Source organism: Acanthochromis polyacanthus, chromosome 7 (assembly GCF_021347895.1).
Source record: "Acanthochromis polyacanthus isolate Apoly-LR-REF ecotype Palm Island chromosome 7, KAUST_Apoly_ChrSc, whole genome shotgun sequence".
NCBI lineage: Eukaryota > Metazoa > Chordata > Actinopteri > Pomacentridae > Acanthochromis > Acanthochromis polyacanthus.
The window spans coordinates 40,870,938-40,889,281 of record NC_067119.1 but is presented as its reverse complement, the minus strand read 5'-3'; the positions used below and the strand labels follow the sequence as shown (position 1 = coordinate 40,889,281).

The window sequence follows — 18,344 nt, the reverse complement described above, 5'->3', positions numbered from 1 at the left end:
TGGTGATCTCCCCAGTCCTGTCCCCAATCCTGAACCCAGTCCTGTCCTCCATCCTACCCCCTGAGGGATCCTCGGCCCTGGCTCCCGCTCTGCCCCCGGAGAGGCCCCCGGCTCCAGCTCTGCCCCGGAGGGGCCACCGGCTCCCGTTCCAGCTCTGCCCCCGGAGGAGCCACCGGCTCCGGTTCCAGCTCTGCCCCCAGAGGGGCCACCGGCTCCGGTTCCAGCCCTACCCCTGGAGGGGGCCCGCCGCCACTGGCACCCAGCCCGGCCCCCGGAGGGGTCCCGCCCCTGCTAGTGCTTTTGTTTGAGGCGTTATGGGAGAGCTGACTACTTGTGAGTTGTGCTACAGCTTGAATGTAAACAGGAAACCACTCCATGCCTTTGCATGTGCAGTGGTAAATGGTAAATGGACTTGCTCTTATATAGCGCTTTTCTACTCATCAGAGTACTCAAAGCGCTTTTACAACAATTGCTCCCATTCACCCAGACACACACACATTCACACACTAATGTGCAGGTTGCTAATCAACCTGCAACATCAGTCAGAATACATTCACACACCAGTGGAACAGTCACTGGTAGGCAATTCGGGGTTCAGAATCTTGCCCAAGGAAACTTCGGCATGCAGCACATGACTAGGCGAGAGCGGGAATCGAACCGCCAACCATTCGATCATTGGACGACCCGCTCTACCACCTGAGCCACAGCCGCCGCAGTGCTGCTTATGACATGAAATGGCCTCTCATATACCCTGGAAATACAATTAAACTGAAGCATGTCAAATAGGACAAAGTATTCTGGAATCAGCTGCATTTTTTTTGTCATGTTCTTTGTATTCTTTCGGTAATATACCTTCAGTGGTACCCGGCATTGAAATGAACAAGTAAAAACAAACAAAACAACAACAAACAAACAAAAAACTACAGTCTCACAGTCTCAAAAACACAGATTCATGTTTCTTTGGCTGCGTGGCTGATTTACTCCATTATTGTCACTATATAGTGTTGAGTAGTTTTACAATGTTTCAGCAGAGCTGTTGATTTTAAGACACTTTCTCATGATATGGATGGTCATATTATATTAGGAGGAGATTATAACGATGTTTTAGAGCCCATTCTGGACAGGAGCAGGCTCAGAGGGACTCCAAGGACCGAGAAGCAATTCAGATGTTAAAAGAGGAGTTGAATTTCACAGACATATGGAGGCTCACCAATCCCAACAAACAGGAATATACCTTCTACTCCCACTGTCACAAATCTCACTCTAGAATAGACCTGTTCCTGATTGCAAGTGCCCTGATAACTAATGTAACTAGCTGTGATATTTAAAGTATTGCACTAGCTGATCATGCAGCAGTAGAATTGTCTTTGAAGATGGAAACTGAACTGGGTAAATGGTGCAGTTGGAGGATGAATACAGCTCTTTTACAGGACAAGTCATTTAAAACTTTAATTGGTGAGGATTTAAAATCATTCTTTGAAATAAATATAGGCAGCACTAAGGAAATCAAAACTGTCTGGGAGGCTTCTAAAGCTTATGTTGGGGGAAAATTTATAGCTTATGCCTCCAAGAAGAAGCGAGAGAGCCAGTAAAACATTAGTGAATTGGAGAGTGAAATTAAGTTGAAAGAAAATAAACTCTCTGAAAATTGTTCAGATTCTCAGTATCAGAAACTTTGCATGCTTAAATTTAAACTACACGGAATATACAATAATAAAGTTATGTCAGTTACTTATGTCTTGTTTAGATTAAAAACTGACTTTTATGAGGGTCGGAGAGAAAACAGGAAAACTATTAGCTCGACAGGTGAAAGAAAAGGACTTTTCAAATACAATTTCAGCTATAAAGCAAGGGGACAAAGTGATAACTGCAGGCAAGGATATCAATACACATCTATGCAGCATAGATTAAAGTGCAAGATAGAAGATGGGACCACCTCCTGGGACTGCTAACCCCAACAGTTTCAGGATCTCCTGTATAACTATATCACAATAACGTATTATTCCAATCACAACACACAGTGTTTGTTTCTTTGGTTGTTTATTTTTCTCTCTGATCAGATGACCTGTCTGTTTATGTATCTTTTATCCTATGTTTGTAATTGTCTATCTGGCCTGTGCAGTGTATCCTAGTATTCTTTTTGCTTTGTTCTTTCTAGCATTATTATTTCATTTGCAATACATTGAAAAGTTAATAAAAACTTTAATAAAAAAAGACACTGTCTCATAAAAAAAAATCAAAATTTAGAACTTTGGTGTTTGAATGTTCTTACATTGTAAATATGCCCAAATGTTTTTTGTTTCTTTTTTTTAATGCTTGAAGACACATCATTAGCAAAAATGCAAAAACAAACAAACGAAAAATGCAGTCTACTGAAACAAAAACATATTTATTTGGTTTTGTGGCTGAATTACTCCATTATTGCCACCCAAGTAGTTTTACAGTGTTTCAGAAGAGTTGTCAGTGAGCTGGTGTGTGGCGCTGCAGTGTGCAAGGAGGTACTTTAATTCTACAGGAAGCAACATGTGGCCTTACACAACATGAACGTATTATTTTAACTTAAAAAAACAGGACTTCTGAATATGTGACGTTCATAGGCTTTAATCGGTGACCTTAAATCATTTTGCCGGTACACAATGGAAAGTTCGAGCATGCGCAGTGACCACCCTACGTTTGTTTAATCAGGAGTTTCGTCATCTGTTCCACTTGGTGTCCTAAATGTGACTGTCGATGGCCCCTTTAGTCTAAATTAGAGCTGCACAAGGGACACACACACGCACACAGACACACACACACACCAATTATCTCTGTCTCATTAACCTTAAACATGTCGATGTTAAACCGTCTGCACAGTGACACACTTCCGGACGGAAGGCAGGTAATTTTATCAGTAGAGCACTTTCATAACAACAAGTGCTTTATTTATGTATTTATTTTTGTCTTATTTTATTTACCAGCGATTATTTGGTACTTGTTTTTATTGTGTAATCTAGACGGCATTGGAAATGAGGGAAACCTCAATGCCCCTTCCAGACTAAAAAAGGTTTGAATGAATAAATGAATGAATGAATGAATTTAACATGGAATCATTGAACGATGAAACATGTATATCATAATAATAACAATAATAACAACAACAACAATAATAATAATAATATTAATCAATAATTCTAACTGAAAAATCACTAATTTCAGTTTAACTTATTCTGCGTCATTATTTCTGTTTATTTATCTACATCTGGTGTCCCGTGCGCTCGCGCGAGCCCGGACTCCCGCTGTCCCGCGCCTTGAGTGCACCCCTTTCTCGCACGCGGCCGCACAGCATCATCATCATCATCACCATCAATGTCAAACGACCTCTCGTGACTCCCACGCGCGCGCCCTAACGACAACAACTGGAGAGGCGCGTGAACGTGCAGCTCTGGTTAAATGCCATATGTGACTCTCTCTCTTTCTCTCTCTGTGCGTGTGTGTGCACGCGCGCACTTGATCTGGCGCGAGCTGGTCCAGCGCAGCGGCGGCGGCGGTCACACGTTCAACATCATCAGCACGCTGCAGATTGGAGGGCTCGTGAGATTTTCGGTGGCGCGGACTTGACCCACCGTGCAGGAGGGCGTTCGAGCTCCACGCACGGCACACACGCACGCACGCAGACCCGGTGAAGTCGTCACGCGGATAGAATCTGTGGAATCTGTCGCGAGTGTTCTGACAGAGCGCGAGGTCCGCGGTCGGTCGGTCGGTCGGTGCTCGGTGCGGGACGGACGTTACCGCGTGGAGGCGGAGGCAGAGAGGGACCTGCGCTGGACCCCTCTGGCCGAATCCGAGCATCCCAGTCCCGGGCAGCGACATCCATCCCTCCGAGCCTCAGCTCCAGCGGGAGGCCGGGAGCGGCGGCAGGATGTAGCGACGGATTAACGGAGGAGAGAGGGGCGCTCAGAGGAAGAGAGCGGGACCAAGCGGACCGAGCGGGACGGAGGTGACATGGGGAAGGACCAGGAGCTGCTCCAGGCCGTCAAGACCGAGGACTTGCTGACAGCTCAGCGGCTTCTACAGAGACCACGGCCGGGGAAAGCCAGTCAGTATCATCCGTCCATCCTCCTGTCTGTCACACACACACACACACACACACACGCACACACACAGTGCACTATTTAGGTTAAATGGCATCACATCAGATTTAGCCTGACCTGGTAATGACGGGTGGTGTGTGTGTGTGTGTGTGTGTGTGTGTGTGTGTGTGTGTGTGTGTATGTGTGTGTGTGTGTGTGTGTGTGTGTGCGCGCGCGCGCGCACTCCTCTGCATGCATGTGTGTGATTTTTTTTCCGTGTGTTTGTGCAGTGACGTTGAGTGTGATAGTGATGACGTTGCACATGTGTGAGAACACTCATCAGGATGTAATTAGAAATCAGGAATGATGGTTGTCATCCACATTTCCCTCAATTGACCATTTATGTGTGTGTGTCTGCATGGAGGCACAAAATGTGTGTGTGCACCAGAGATGATGTGGTCCAGGTATTACTAGTGTGTGCATGCCTGTGTGTGTGTGTGTGTGTGTGTGTGTGTGTGTGTGTGTTTGTGTGTGTGTGTGGAAGGCAGAAAGTGCACGAAGGTCCTACTCTGCTCTCAGGACAGGGGGGATTATTGGTGTGTGAAGACGCCAGATGTTAGTGGTAATAATGTGATGACTCTAAGTGAAGCCTACACGTGCAGACATCTGCATTCACGCACATGTGTGTGTGCTCGAATGTGCATGCTAGTGCACGGATGCCTAACATGGAGTCAGCTGGGACTTGAGGTGATAATTAGATTTCAATTACAGCCTTGAAGCCGCTCTCCTCCTTTCCTATTTCACCACGAGGCCCTTTTCGATTCTTCTTCTCTGGATTCTTCTCTGCTATCTGATTCCTGCTCTGTCTGGGCCTCTCTGCTCTGCTTCTCTTGTTTTCTCGTTTTCTGTTTTCTCCTATTTTATGTCATGTCACACTGCTTCTTCCCTTCTCTCCTGGCTTTTCCACTCTGTTTTCCCTTCTTTCCTTTTTTACATCTTCATTCATTCTCATCTGCTCTCCTTTTTTCCTCACCCTGCCTCCATCCATTTCCTCTCTTTTCACACCATCTCCCATTTTCTTCTTCTCTTCTCCCGTTGTCTACATGTTTGTCCCTGAACATTCCAGCAGTGCTGTGGAAAAGAAAAATGCTTCTCCTCAAACGCCAGAACAGATCAGCTCTGAGTCCTCAGTCCACTGCACACTGACAAAGAGGAGAAAAAAAATGGGGAGGGTGAGGAGGATTTAGCGTGGACAGAAGGGGTGAGGAGCTGAGATATGATGGATGCAGGGAGGTGAAGAGGCAGGTTGGATGGAGGTTAAAGGGTGTGTGTGTGTGTCTGTGTGAATCCAGGTTTATGTTTGAATAATTAAACAGGAAGCCAGGTTTCTCTGCTGGAAGATTGTTGCTTTCCCAGAGCGCTTGCACACACACACACACACACACACACACACACACACACACACACACACACACACGAGGACACACACACACGATTACAGGCGAGCATGCACGGAAACGCATTCGACACATCGGGTGTTAGTCATGTGCTCGACTGTGTTTGTATTATTAATAGTATGCTAATGAAGTCTGGGGCAGCAGTGTGTGCAGGTTAGAGAGCGAGTTACTGTGGTTGTTGTTTGCTCTGTGAAAATGTCACAAATTGATGTGGGAGATTAGTGATATTGAAGGGGGAACAGCACCGGTGTTGGGGGTAAATCAGTAAGAAGTTTATTTTAAACGTTGCAACGCCCCACAGTTCTGAAATATTTTCCATGTTCCTGCACATAGCAAGTTTTTTTTGAAAACCTTGGATTTGCAACACTTTTTTCGACTTTCTTCATATTAGATCTGCTTTTTCAATCTTTTATCCTTCTATGAAATTGTTCTGCTAATAAGTCAGTTCTTATTCCTCATATGTAAAAATCTGCTTGGAAATATGGCAGATTCTGATTCTTAATTCAGTTACAGTAACAGTTATTGATTTTCTTTAAATTTGGAGGCAGTAAACCTAGACTTAGATGACTTTATTCATCCCTGGAGGGAAATTAAGCCTTCTTTTCAGGCAATGTAACACAAAAGTAATGTAATAAACAGTTTAAGAATTTCTACAGGAAATAAATAAACAATGTGATGCGTTAGTTTTTAAGAAATAATTTGCAATGCATTACTGCCATGGATGACCGCTTCACTACTCAGCCCGTTTTGGTCGATTTTGGCAGCTGAACCCTTTATTTTTTAGTTAAATAAAGTAAAAATTTACTCTCTCCCTCTAGCTAAAGCATTATAAAGATCTCTATTCCATGTATGTATGTATGTATGTATGTGTATATATATATATATATATATACATGTATATATATATATATATATATATATATATACACACGTGGACAAAATTGTTGGTACCCCTCAGTTAAAGAAGGAAAAACCCACAATTCTCACTGAAATCACTTGAAACTCACAAAAGTAACAATAAATAAAAATTGATTGAAAATTAAATAATCAAAATCAGCCATTACTTTTGAATTGTTGATTAACATAATTATTTAAAAAAAACAAACTAATGAAATAGGGCTGGACAAAAATGATGGTACCCATAACTTAATATTTTGTTGCACAACCTTTTGAGGCAATCACTGCAATTAAACGATTTCTGTATTTGTCAATGAGCGTTCTGCAGCTGTCAACAGGTATTTTGGCCCACTCCTCATGAGCAAACAGCTCCAGTTGTCTCAGGTTTGATGGGTGTCTTCTCCAAATGGCATGTTTCAGCTCCTTCCACATATGTTCAATGGGATTCAGATCTGGGCTCATAGAAGGCCACTTTAGAATAGTCCAACGCTTTTCTCTCAGCGATTCTTGGGTGTTTTTGGCTGTGTGTTTTGGATCGTTGTCCTGTTGGAAGACCCATGACCTGCGACTGAGACCAAGCTTTCTGACACTAGGCAGCACATTTCTCTCCAGAATGCCTTGATAGTCTTCAGATTTCATCGTACCTTGCACACTTTCAAGACACCCTGTGCCAGATGCAGCAAAGCAGCCCCAAAACATTACTGAGCCTCCTCCATGTTTCACCGTAGGGACAGTGTTCTTTTCTTCGTATGCTTGGTTTTTGAGTCTATGAACATAGAGTTGATGTGCCTTACCAAAAAGCTCCAGTTTGGTCTCATCTGTCCAAAGGACATTCTCCCAGAAGCTTTGTGCTTGTCAACATGCATTTTTGCAAATTCCAGTCTGGCTTTTTTATGAGTTTTTTTCAGCAGTGGTGTCCTCCTTGGTCGTCTCCCATGAAGTCCACTTTGGCTCAAACAACGACGAATGGTGCGATCTGACACTGATGTACCTTGGCCTTGGAGTTCACCTTTAATTTCTTTGGAGGTTGCTCTGGGCTCTTTGGATACAATTCGAACGATCCGTCTCTTCGATTTGTCATCAATTTTCCTCTTGCGGCCACGTCCAGGGAGGTTGGCTACTATCCCGTGGGTCTTGAACTTCTGAATAATATGAGCCACTGTTGTCACAGGAACTTCAAGCTGTTTAGAGATGGTCTTATAGCCTTTACCTTTAAGATGTTTGTCTATAATTTTTTTTTCGGATGTCCTGGGACAATTCTCTCCTTCGCTTTCTGTTGTCCATGTTCAGTGTGGTACACACCTTTTCACCAAACAGCAGGGTGACTACTTGTCTCCCTTTAAATAGGCAGACTGACTGATTATGAGTTTGGAAACACCTGTGATGTCAATTAAATGACACACCTGAGTTAATCATGTCACTCTGGTCAAATAGTTTTCAATCTTTTATAGAGGTACCATCATTTTTGTCCAGGCCTGTTTCATTAGTTTGTTTTTTTAAATAATTATGTTAATCAACAATTCAAAAGTAATGGCTGTTTTTGATTATTTAATTTTCAATAAATTTTTATTTATTGTTACTTTTGTGAGTTTCAAGTGATTTCAGTGAGAATTGTGGGTTTTTCCTTCTTTAACTGAGGGGTACCAACAATTTTGTCCACGTGTGTATATATATATATATATATATATATATATATATATATATATATATATATTTGAGAAGGTGTGTCTAAACTTTTGACTGGTAGTGTATATGTGCCTGGAGGAAGCAGTGGGTTAGCTTAGCTTAGCATAAGGAATAAAAACAAAAAAAAATAGCTAGCCTGGGATGTCACAATACCAAAAATTTGGCAGTCGGTATCAATGCCATTAAAATTTCGTGATTCTTGATTAAATAAATAAAATAACGTTTCATGCACAGAAGTTAGCCTTCAAAGCTCACATTAGCCTTTGTGAGCGTTGTGTGTTGAAAATGGCTACAACTAGAGCCCGACTGATGCTAGATATTTGGGGCCAATCGCAGCATAAGTTTTATGGAGTAAAATATTCTGACATAGATAAATCAGCTGATATTCTTTCTACAAACAGTATGAATGCAAATATTAGAGTCATATTGAAAAGGGGAAAGGAGTGGGATCATTGTTGATTATTGTTCAGTCATGTATTTTATAAACTAGTAGGTATGTTCTCTGCTACATGTGCTAAACAAATGAGATGGTTACTGATGGACATTTTACAAAATGATCTCAAGCATCTTTTTCTGCATCACATTTTGAGAAAAAATATTTTCAAATTGGTACATATCAGACAGCATATACTGTAGACCGAAGCCGACACACATACTTTGCGTACTGGCTTTTAAGTGTCCATATCTCCACCCTGATCATCAATCAAACGGCAATATCCCCATACATGACCCATGATATGGCAGACCTGTTTGTGGACTTGTTGATAATATTTTTCATATTGTTGCTATTGTCCTGTATTTCCAGCACCTCCAGCATCTATCGCACAGAACCACAGAAAAAGAAGCATCTATCACCTTTTCAGAAACATGGCCTTGACACTGTCCCAGAGAGTTGGTTCTTGAGACCCTTGTCTGGATAGTGATAGTCTTATAATGTTTACTATCTCTGAGTTTGAGCCTTCTCAATTTCAGAATTTAGGTTGATTAAACATCTATCTGACCAACTGAAGTTACAGCTGTGACCTACATTTGACTGGATTCAAAACTATCTAGATCCATCCATCCAATTATCCATTCATCCATCTGTCCATCCATCCATCCATCCATCCATCCATCCATCCATCCATCCATCCATCAGCTATGGTATGTTATTGTTTATTGGGTTGTGGGGCGTACAGACAGACAAAAAAACGTTCACTTTCACATTCAAACATGCAGCTAATTTGGAATCACCACTTTACCTAAACTGTGTCTTTAGGCTGCAGGAGGAACACTGAGCACCCAGAGAAACTCCACAGTAAAGATAATGAGCTTAAATTACCGATATTGCATTGAGGAACATTAAAGTGGAGAATGTGGCCTCTGAAACTGATGTGGAGCCATCTGCTACAGAGAAGAACTTTTTTTCTGTAGGGCTCACACACCTGACAAAAGGCAAGTTTTATTTTCGCCTGTCATCAAGTTACTCTCAGAAATAATGTTATAGCAAAAGCTGATGGGACCTACTGCTGCCGATGTTTGTCATTTTTCCAGCGAAAGTGGTAATCAGTGCTGGCTCAAAATCAGAGGCTGTTAGCTTGAATACTTTTTACACTCATCTTTGCCAATGAGAAAAAAGAGAATATTTTAATTTTTGCCAGCAGAACAGACTCAATTACTGGTGAAATCAAATAATTTTTCACATTCACAGACTATAATTTTGCCTCTCAGGATAGCAGTGCTTTTGTAACTGTAGCAGGCTGAGATGGACTAAACACAGCAGAGCACAGTAAAGACAGGATTACATTTTTATATTGCAGATACTAATCCATTAAAATAGGCCTGGATCTCCCCTAATACCAATCCCAACTCAGAACTTCTGTAGTAGAAACTCAAATTTGCTGATGGGCTTGAATAGTTCTTGGCCTTGCACGATAACTTCTTAGGATCTCTGGTTGTGTCCAAACTTCTCCCACTCACTATAAAGTAGCAGACTGTAATTTTTCCATTTAATAATAACAGTAGTAAAAGCAGCTCTGCCTGAAAGGATTTTTCTCCTTGAAGTGTCAGCAGGACCTCATGTTCCTCCTTGGCCAACCCATAATCACCCTAATTGAATCTGTAAAATGAATAATCAACTTTCAACAGCTTCGACTTGCTTTGTTAATGCCATGAATGTGTTCCTTCATGTGCTTATTTTTATATTATTGATAACTAACTCTAGGGATAGGCTTTAAGTAGAACACTGGTGTTATTCTATTCTCCTTATTGTCAGCAAATCCCATGACAAGACCAGAACCAACATTGCTTTAGGATGTCTTTCACTACTTTCTGACTTTGAGCTTGTCTGTGCTCTCTGTTTGAAACCATTTGTTTGCACTAAAGACATATGAAAACTGTATTTATAGCTTCATTTTAAAAATAAAAAAAGTATCAGTAATATCCTAAAACAGCTAAGCACCGTAGTTTTCACCAAACACAACTCAGATAAGAGGAGCTGGTGCACCTGTTGAGGACTGGATTTATTGGCAGGTTAGTGCACATTTGGTGATCTAGTCAGTATTTTCAGGAACCAGAAAAGTGTTTGTGGGATCATCTCCAAATAACTTTGAGAGGTCATTTTTTCTATCATTGGCCTGACAAGAATTGAGTCGTGTGGCACAGAGGAATACAATACAGGATATCAGGCTTTGGTTATACAGACAGTAATTGTTTCTAGGATCAAATCATTGTTGGTTGTTGTTATGTTTTTAGACAGTGTGAAAAATAAGAAATATCACTGCAATCATCCATTAAATTCTGTAATCCTGGTGTGATCACTGGACTCCAAAATTGATTCTTTAGAGTCTGAATCACTTCAGATTTAAGATATTGAGTCTCACTTTAAAACATAAGACATTAAAAACCAATGGCTGCTCACACAAAGTAAGACATACTTCTTAAACCATTTGGTAATGGTTTTCTTATCTTTGGCTCAGTTGAAATAAAGCTCTTTATCTTAGAGATATGAGAACACCCTTATCATAATTGTGTCTTTTTTATGTTCTGGCAATCCACTGAAATGGCTGCTATCAGTGATCAAGGAACTTTTTTTTTTTGGCACAGCTCACAGAAGTCAGTAATGGTAAGAAAGTATAAAGGTCTCATGTTCCTATTTCATCAAGGTATCACCTGTAGTGCTGTAATAGAGCAGCAGTTAACCAGCAAGAGTGGGACTATTTCTTTTCATTAACATTTCTGACTCGAGGACCAAGAGAAGGTGTTGATCTCTTAACCCTCACTTTTAGAAAATGTTCCAGAAAAAGCAACAGCTTGAAATGTGATTGTGATGGATGACTTAGTAGAGACACCTATTATAGGTATTGCCACAGAATCTTAATTTGATTGAAGACTTTGACTCGGCCACGCCAGACCCTTCATTTAGTTCTTTTTGAGCCACTCAGAGGTGGACTTGTTTGTGTGCTTTGGGTCTTTGTTTTGCTGCATAAACCATTTGTGTTGAACTTTAGGTCATGAACTGATGGTGGATATTCTCCAGGAGGATTTTCTGATAGAGAGCAGAATTCATGGCTCCATCAGTGATGACAAGTCATCCAGGTCCTCCAACCATCACACTACCTCCACCATGTTTCACTGCTGCTATCATGTTCTTCTTGTGGACTGCAGTATTAGCTTTATACCTAATTTAACGGACCCATTTCTTCCAGAAAGTTCCACCTTTGATTCATCAGTCCACAGGATTTTATCCAAAATGTTTTGGGGCTAATCCAGATATTTGTTGTGAATACCAGACGAACCTTTGATGATAATAATAATAATAAATTTTATTTATAAAGCGCTTTACAAGTAACTCAATGAGGTTGTACATAAAATGCAGTAAAATAAAGCAAGAGTTAAAAGTGAAGACAGTTAAAAGTCCAAAAACAGTAATTTAAAATCGACAAAATTAAAATATTAAAATAAAATACAGTATTACTCAATAAAAGCATCTCTAAAAAGGTGAGTCTTTAAAAGGGATTTCAATGTGGAGAGGTTGGTGTAGTCACAGAGGGCGAGGGAGAGTGAGTTCCAGAGAGTGGGGGCAGCGATGGCGAAGGCCCTCATGTAGACGGACCTTAACTGAGGCCAGTGAGGTCTGCAGATCTTAAGTGTTCGTCTGGGTTCTTTTGTGATCTCCTGGATTAGATGTGGACGCTCTTGGAGTCGTTGGTCCACTCCTGAAGGTTCACCACTGTTCCATGTTTTTCCATTTGTGGATAATGTCTCTCACTGGAGTCCCAGAGCCTCAGCAATGGCTTTGTAACCCTCCAGACAACAAGCTCAAATTCATACGACCACGTCGGTCGTATGTAATGTGCACCGGAATACGACCCATGAGAGCATATTTACGTTAGCGCCCCTACGGGGAAAAGGAACGCATTACGGGATTTAATTCGAGAAACGGCTTTTCCCTCGCAAAACTGCTTTCTCCTCACTTTCCCAGCACGGGTTTAGGGTTATGGTTAGGGTTAGGGTGAAGGAAAGGGATAGGGATAGTGTTAGATAAAAGTTTGTTCATGGTGACGTTTCACCTGCGACACCGGAGTGTCGATATTTACTCAACTGCCAGAAGTCACATAGTCAAAACGTAACACTCGGTCGTAATATGGGCATGTACAGATGACCTATGTGGTCGTTTTTGGTTTGAGGACAGGCTGTCCAGACTAATGAATGTCAATGAAATGTGTTTGTGACTGATTACTGAGCAGCAACAGCTATAATACGTAGACACAATATGTAGTTTGGGTTTTTTTTCTGTTAGAAAGAAACAAATCTGTAGCGTGCATCTGTCAACTTGTGCCCTGGAAGTCATCTAGTCAGCATTTTTGACTATCGTACAGGTAGCCAAAATGATTGATTGACTGATGGATGGAATAATTTCCAGAATAATCAACAGTGAAGTCCTATAAATTTGAACTAAATGCATCTTTCACTGTGTTTTCTTTCTTATAGCTACATAAATAGAAGTGTACTGTAGGTGATGAGTGTATCAACATGTTGTCATTTTGAGTTTTCTGTTGGATATTCAGTTTTTTAAAAATCTATTACAGGAAATAAACCTGTCACCATGTTTTTCTCTGACTAAATATTTTAAGTGTTTGGCGTGCAGAAAGGTAGAGACAGATGTAGCTGTTAGGAATTGTAGTTTAACACTGTGAAGCCAAAATGAGCCACTCTCTGCTTCCATTATGTACAGAAAAGTGCAGAGTCGTCTTTGGCACTTGAAGTGGCACTTTTTTCATTTTCTGATTTAAAATGTATTTGCACTGAGTTTGACAGACAATTAATCTTCAGAAGCTGGTAGCTCCATTTTGTAAGTTGGCGAACTAGATTTTTTAACTGTCAAAAGCTTGTTCTGTTCACAGACTATAAGTAAAAATCAGTGAATCAAAACGGACCTAGTTATAGTCAATACAACACTAACAAAGCACAATTAAACTAGCATGGATGAACCAACACTTAAGACTAGTAGGGTACTTGTAGAGCACAGACCTCCATCAATTACTCATCTCTCAAAAGAAAATGATCCACATCTGGTCTCAGATTTAATGATTTCTTCCTTTGGAATCACTGACTTCACCTTAGTAATTCTTTTGTTAACTTGCTGAAAGACAAACAAAAAAACAAACAAACAACCTCCACCTTGACTCCAGCCTCAGTAGAGGAAAAAGGGTCTGTTATGAAAAGCATTTTTTATACCAATGTGGGTTATTCACTCAAACTAAAATAAAGTATTGAAGGGAACTGTTCTAATCCACTGTTTACATGTCAGTAGTCGTTAATTATCTGGGTAAAATGGCTGTTGTTAATCCAGTTTTGCATCGGGGTTAGATTGACGTAAACTGCCTGTTACAGTCTGATTATCAACTGACAGCCATTTTTAGTGTGTAACTAAAAGCTTTATGCCATCAACAGAAGTGAAAAAATATGTCCAAAAGCTTGTATGTGTTACCGCATTAACATTAGGAACTGCAGTTCTTTGACTGCAGGAATTTTGGTGCACTTTTCATTGTAGAATCATTTTAATTCAGTCACATTAGATGGTTTTCCAGCATGAACTGTCCTTTTAAGGCAGAGGTGTCAAACTCAGTTCCTGGAGGTCCACTATCCTCTATGTTTTAGATGTTTCCCTCTTCCAACACACCTGATGATCAGCTTATCATCAAGCTCTGCAGAAGCCTGATCATTTGAATGAGGTGTGTTGGAAGAGGGAAACATCTAAAACATGCAGGATAGTGGCCCTCCAGGAATGGAGTTTGACACTCCTGTTTTAAGGTCTTGTCACAGAATCTCAACTAGATTCAAGTCCAGACTTTGACTCGGCCACTCCAGAACCTTCATTTAGTTCTTTTTGAGCCACTCAGAGGTGGACTTGTTTGTGTGCTTTGGGTCATTGTTTGCTACATAAACCATTTGTGTTGAGATTTAGGTCATGAACTGATGGTTGATATTCTCCAGAATGACTTTCTGATAGAGAGCAGTATTCCAGGTCCTCCGACCATCACACTACCTCCACCATGTTTCACTGCTGGTATCATGTTCTTCTTGTGGATTGCAGTATTACCTTTACACAAGACATATTGAACCTATGCCTTCCAGAAAGTTTCATCTTTGACTCATCAGTCCACAAGATGTTATCCCAGAAGTCTTGGAGCTCATCCAGATATTTTACGTAAATACCAGACGAACCTTTATGTTCTTTGTGGTCATTGAATCCACGGGAGATTAGATGCCAATGCTCTTGCAGAAATGTTGGTCGTTGGTCCACTCCTGGGAAGGTTCTCCACTGTTCCATGTTTCTCCATTTGTGGATAATGTCTCTCACTGTGGTTCTCTGAAGTCTCAGAGTTTCAGCAATGGCTTTGTAACCTTCCAGACTGATAAATGTCAATGACTTTGTTTCTCATCTGTTCTTGAATCTCTTTAGAACATCATGTGCTGCTTTTTGAGTCCCTTTAGCTACTTCACAATGTCAGACAGGTTCTATTTAATGATGTTTAGATTCAACAAGCCTGGCAGTAATCATATGTGAGTGTGGATGGTGAAACTGAACCCAACGGTAAATTAATGTGGTGAACTGCCAATCTAGGTAGCTATAGCGATTACTTCTTCACATAGGGCAAGATAGGCTGGGCAGTGTTTTTGCTTCAGTATATGAAATCAGCGTTTTTCTTGGGTTATCTTTGTCTTATATTAAAATTTGTTTTATTTTCATTTTAATTAGTTTGTCTGAAACATTTACGTGTGACAAAGATGCAATAATAGAACATTTCTGTAGGGGGGCAAATACGTCTTCACAGCGCTGTACTTGGCTGGTTGTTCCAGCAGCTTGGAGAACTTTCCACAGTTCTTGTGTGGATTCAGTCTAAGCATCTTCTTTCTCTGCATGTAATCTCAGAATAACTCCATGATGTTGAGATCTGTGGGGCAACACCATCTGTTGTAGGACGCCTTTTTGTTCTTGTTGCAGGAGATAAATCTGTATAACTCTGGCTGCATGTTGGGTCATTGTCATGCTACAGAACAAATTTAGAATCAATCAGATGCGTCTCATATATATTGTCCAAGGGAAAATTGACTAAATGTCTAAAATGTGTAAAACTTCTTTACAGTGCTTCTCTGTGGCAATATTTTTGAAATCGGGATGAAATTTGAATACCTTTGCTGGGCTGTTAGCATATCGTCACCCAGAGTCGAGTCACTTTAACATATGTGTGCGGTTGTGTGAATACAGGAGAAAAGACACATGAGTGCTGGCATTTGTTTTAGGCTATGTGTTACATCGAAACTCCAAATGCGTGATGACAGGTGAAGTCAGAGGTGATGGAAACAGGACTTCAGAACATCTCTGGTAATGAGGACCCCAGAGAAACCCTCCACTTCACCTCTCCTGAGGTTTGGAAATTCTGTTTCAGTTACATTTGAGGCTTTGTCTTCTCCACACAGAAACTGCAGTTTTGTTACATTAGGATTGAGGGCTTTTCAAATTAAAATCAATGAATGATGAGACTTTGCGTCAACTAAATTCTACAGAACTACAGCGCGACGGAGCTAAATAATATCATAGCAATCCCCGCCGAGTGACTGACAGCCTACGAGAATGGCACGTCCAGGGTTACCGTGGTAACCGAGGCTCAGTTTGCAGCGTTGTGCCTAAAATTACCATAAAAAATATGAACCCCGGTCCAAGGACACCATCAGAGAGGCATTATGGTAATGCTCTCAAACAAGCAGTTCATGTCAGGGAAGAAAAGAACATTGCTGCAAAATCTAATATGGCAAATTCAAGTAACTGATGCAATTAGGCGGAAGGTTACGAATGAAATAAGTGAGCTTCAAGTGTCTGACAAGTAAAGAATGACTGAATTGTTTGAGCTTCTTAGTCTGCTGCAGCTCAGATTTCGATGAAATATTTCATCCTCTTGTGGCAAAAGAGGGATAATCAATTCATAAAAAAGTTGGTGGAATAACTGTGGGTGTTTCCCTGTCATAAGTCTCTGAGTGGGGTTTCATCTGACGGTGACACAGATATCTATACTCATTGATTCATCAGCTGTGGCGTGGTGGGGAGGGATGGTTCTTGTTTTTAATCCAAGATAGATCCGGGTGGGAGGCAACCTACACGTGCACACCAACAAGCACACACAGATGCATGCAGGAAACCGATGTCAGCTGCAGAGTGTAAACAGAAACAGCAGAACTCCCAATCAGCACGCGCTCTTTAGCAAATTACAGGGAAAATTAGAGTGTGAGAGCAGGATGAAGGGATGAAGTGCAGATAGAGCTGCAGAGAGAGGGAGAAGCTTTTCCCCAGATTACAGAACAGCTACAGATTATGGCCTGTGGATTATGAGGGTTTGACCAGACCACAAAAAAAAGAAAAGTAGTGGAGGCAGAGAGACAAGCAAGCGGCTTTTTCTGCGTCCTTTTCTGAGTGTTTGTTGGGTTTCCTTTTCTGCTGCCGGGTGTTTTCAGATGCTTCCATTCAAGATCAATGTCATCTCTCACACATGTGCATTCACAAAATCAATCCCATAATCACAAGTATAGATGTGCATTTACACACAAACGCAGTAGAAATACATACAACCACACACAGAGTCACTCATATGTGACAGAGATAAAATATCTTTTTATTTAATTTATCTTTTGATATGATGTTTTTATTACCATTTTTATAACCACATTTTAAGTAAAAATAACACAAAAGTGAAAGTGAAACTCTTTCGGTTTTGGCTGCTGATTGTACAAAAGAGATGTAAGGATGTGAACTCATTTTTAAACTTGAGCAAACCAAAACATTAATTATTTGATAATCAAGAAATCAAGCAGAGAGCGCAGTACTCTGCCAAGGTTGATCAGTCGCTGGATCATTTCCGATGGCTGAAATCTTGAAAAAATTTATGGCCGAAATCACGGCACCGTAGAATGTGGCCATTTAATAGAGATGTACCCACAAACAAAATGACCTTGTGCTGAGCACAGGCGTGTGTTACGCATGTGTATGTTATGTACGGATATTGAATCATGTGACCTAAATATGTAGCGGGCAGAGGGAATTGATGGGACTCAGAAACACCCCCACAGTTTAATCAGTTGTTCCTTGTATGATTTCCAACGGATAAGTTCCAATAAGTCTGCACTGGTGGATTTGTAGTAGAATCGCAATCATATGATGATGTGTTCAAACCTGATTGCAGTCTTAAATTCTAAAAATGTTCACACTTGGACCTGCTATCACTCAAATAAAAGAGCTCAGACTTGCAGGAATAGTTCTTTGTCTTGGCAGATAAGCTCATCCGCCTTTATTCCAAGAGTTGGATGGAAAGATCAAGACCTCTCTCATGTTTGTCTAAATGTGGAGCGAGAGCCAGGAGGCGAGGAAGCTAAGCACCGGCAGAACTTCAAAACATGTTATTTGCTCAATCTGTATGAAAAACAAAGTGTGAAAGTGACAAGTTGTGGTTTTACAGGAATCCTTTACAGTTTCTCAGCCTGCTGGCTCCAGCTTGCCACTTGCATATCATATTATCTGTAATTTTGCATGCTAGCAGGCCTTAAATTTTAATGTATTTATCACAAAATATTCCTCTTGAGTGACTTTTCTTTGTCTTTATTGGCTTGTCACTTCTTTTTTTGTTGTGGTGAAGAAACTGAGGGTTAGAGAAGTTGTAGAAGAGCAGCTTCAGCACTAAGTGAATGAAATATTACAATATGTACATGACAGAAGACAGAA

General features: G+C 40.9%; 2 protein-coding genes across 5 annotated transcripts in view; one reads left to right on the top strand and one right to left on the bottom strand.

The window, feature by feature from the left end:
* The window catches only part of LOC110957620 (protein FAM83G), a 216,228-nt gene that overhangs the window by 84,561 nt on the left and 113,323 nt on the right, over window positions 1-18,344 (bottom strand). The gene's annotated exons all lie outside the window — the stretch shown is intronic.
* The window catches only part of si:dkeyp-9d4.3 (caskin-1), a 60,025-nt gene continuing 44,972 nt past the window's right edge, over window positions 3,292-18,344 (top strand). For 2 of the 4 annotated variants that reach the window (XM_051951354.1, XM_051951353.1), the window contains exon 1: window positions 3,292-4,075. In XM_051951354.1, coding sequence (XP_051807314.1) covers window positions 3,982-4,075 — 94 coding nt within the window. In that variant the 5' untranslated portion in view covers window positions 3,292-3,981. The remainder of the gene's footprint in view (window positions 4,076-18,344) is intronic. The other 2 variants (XM_051951355.1, XM_022203742.2) reach the window with 2 other exon arrangements.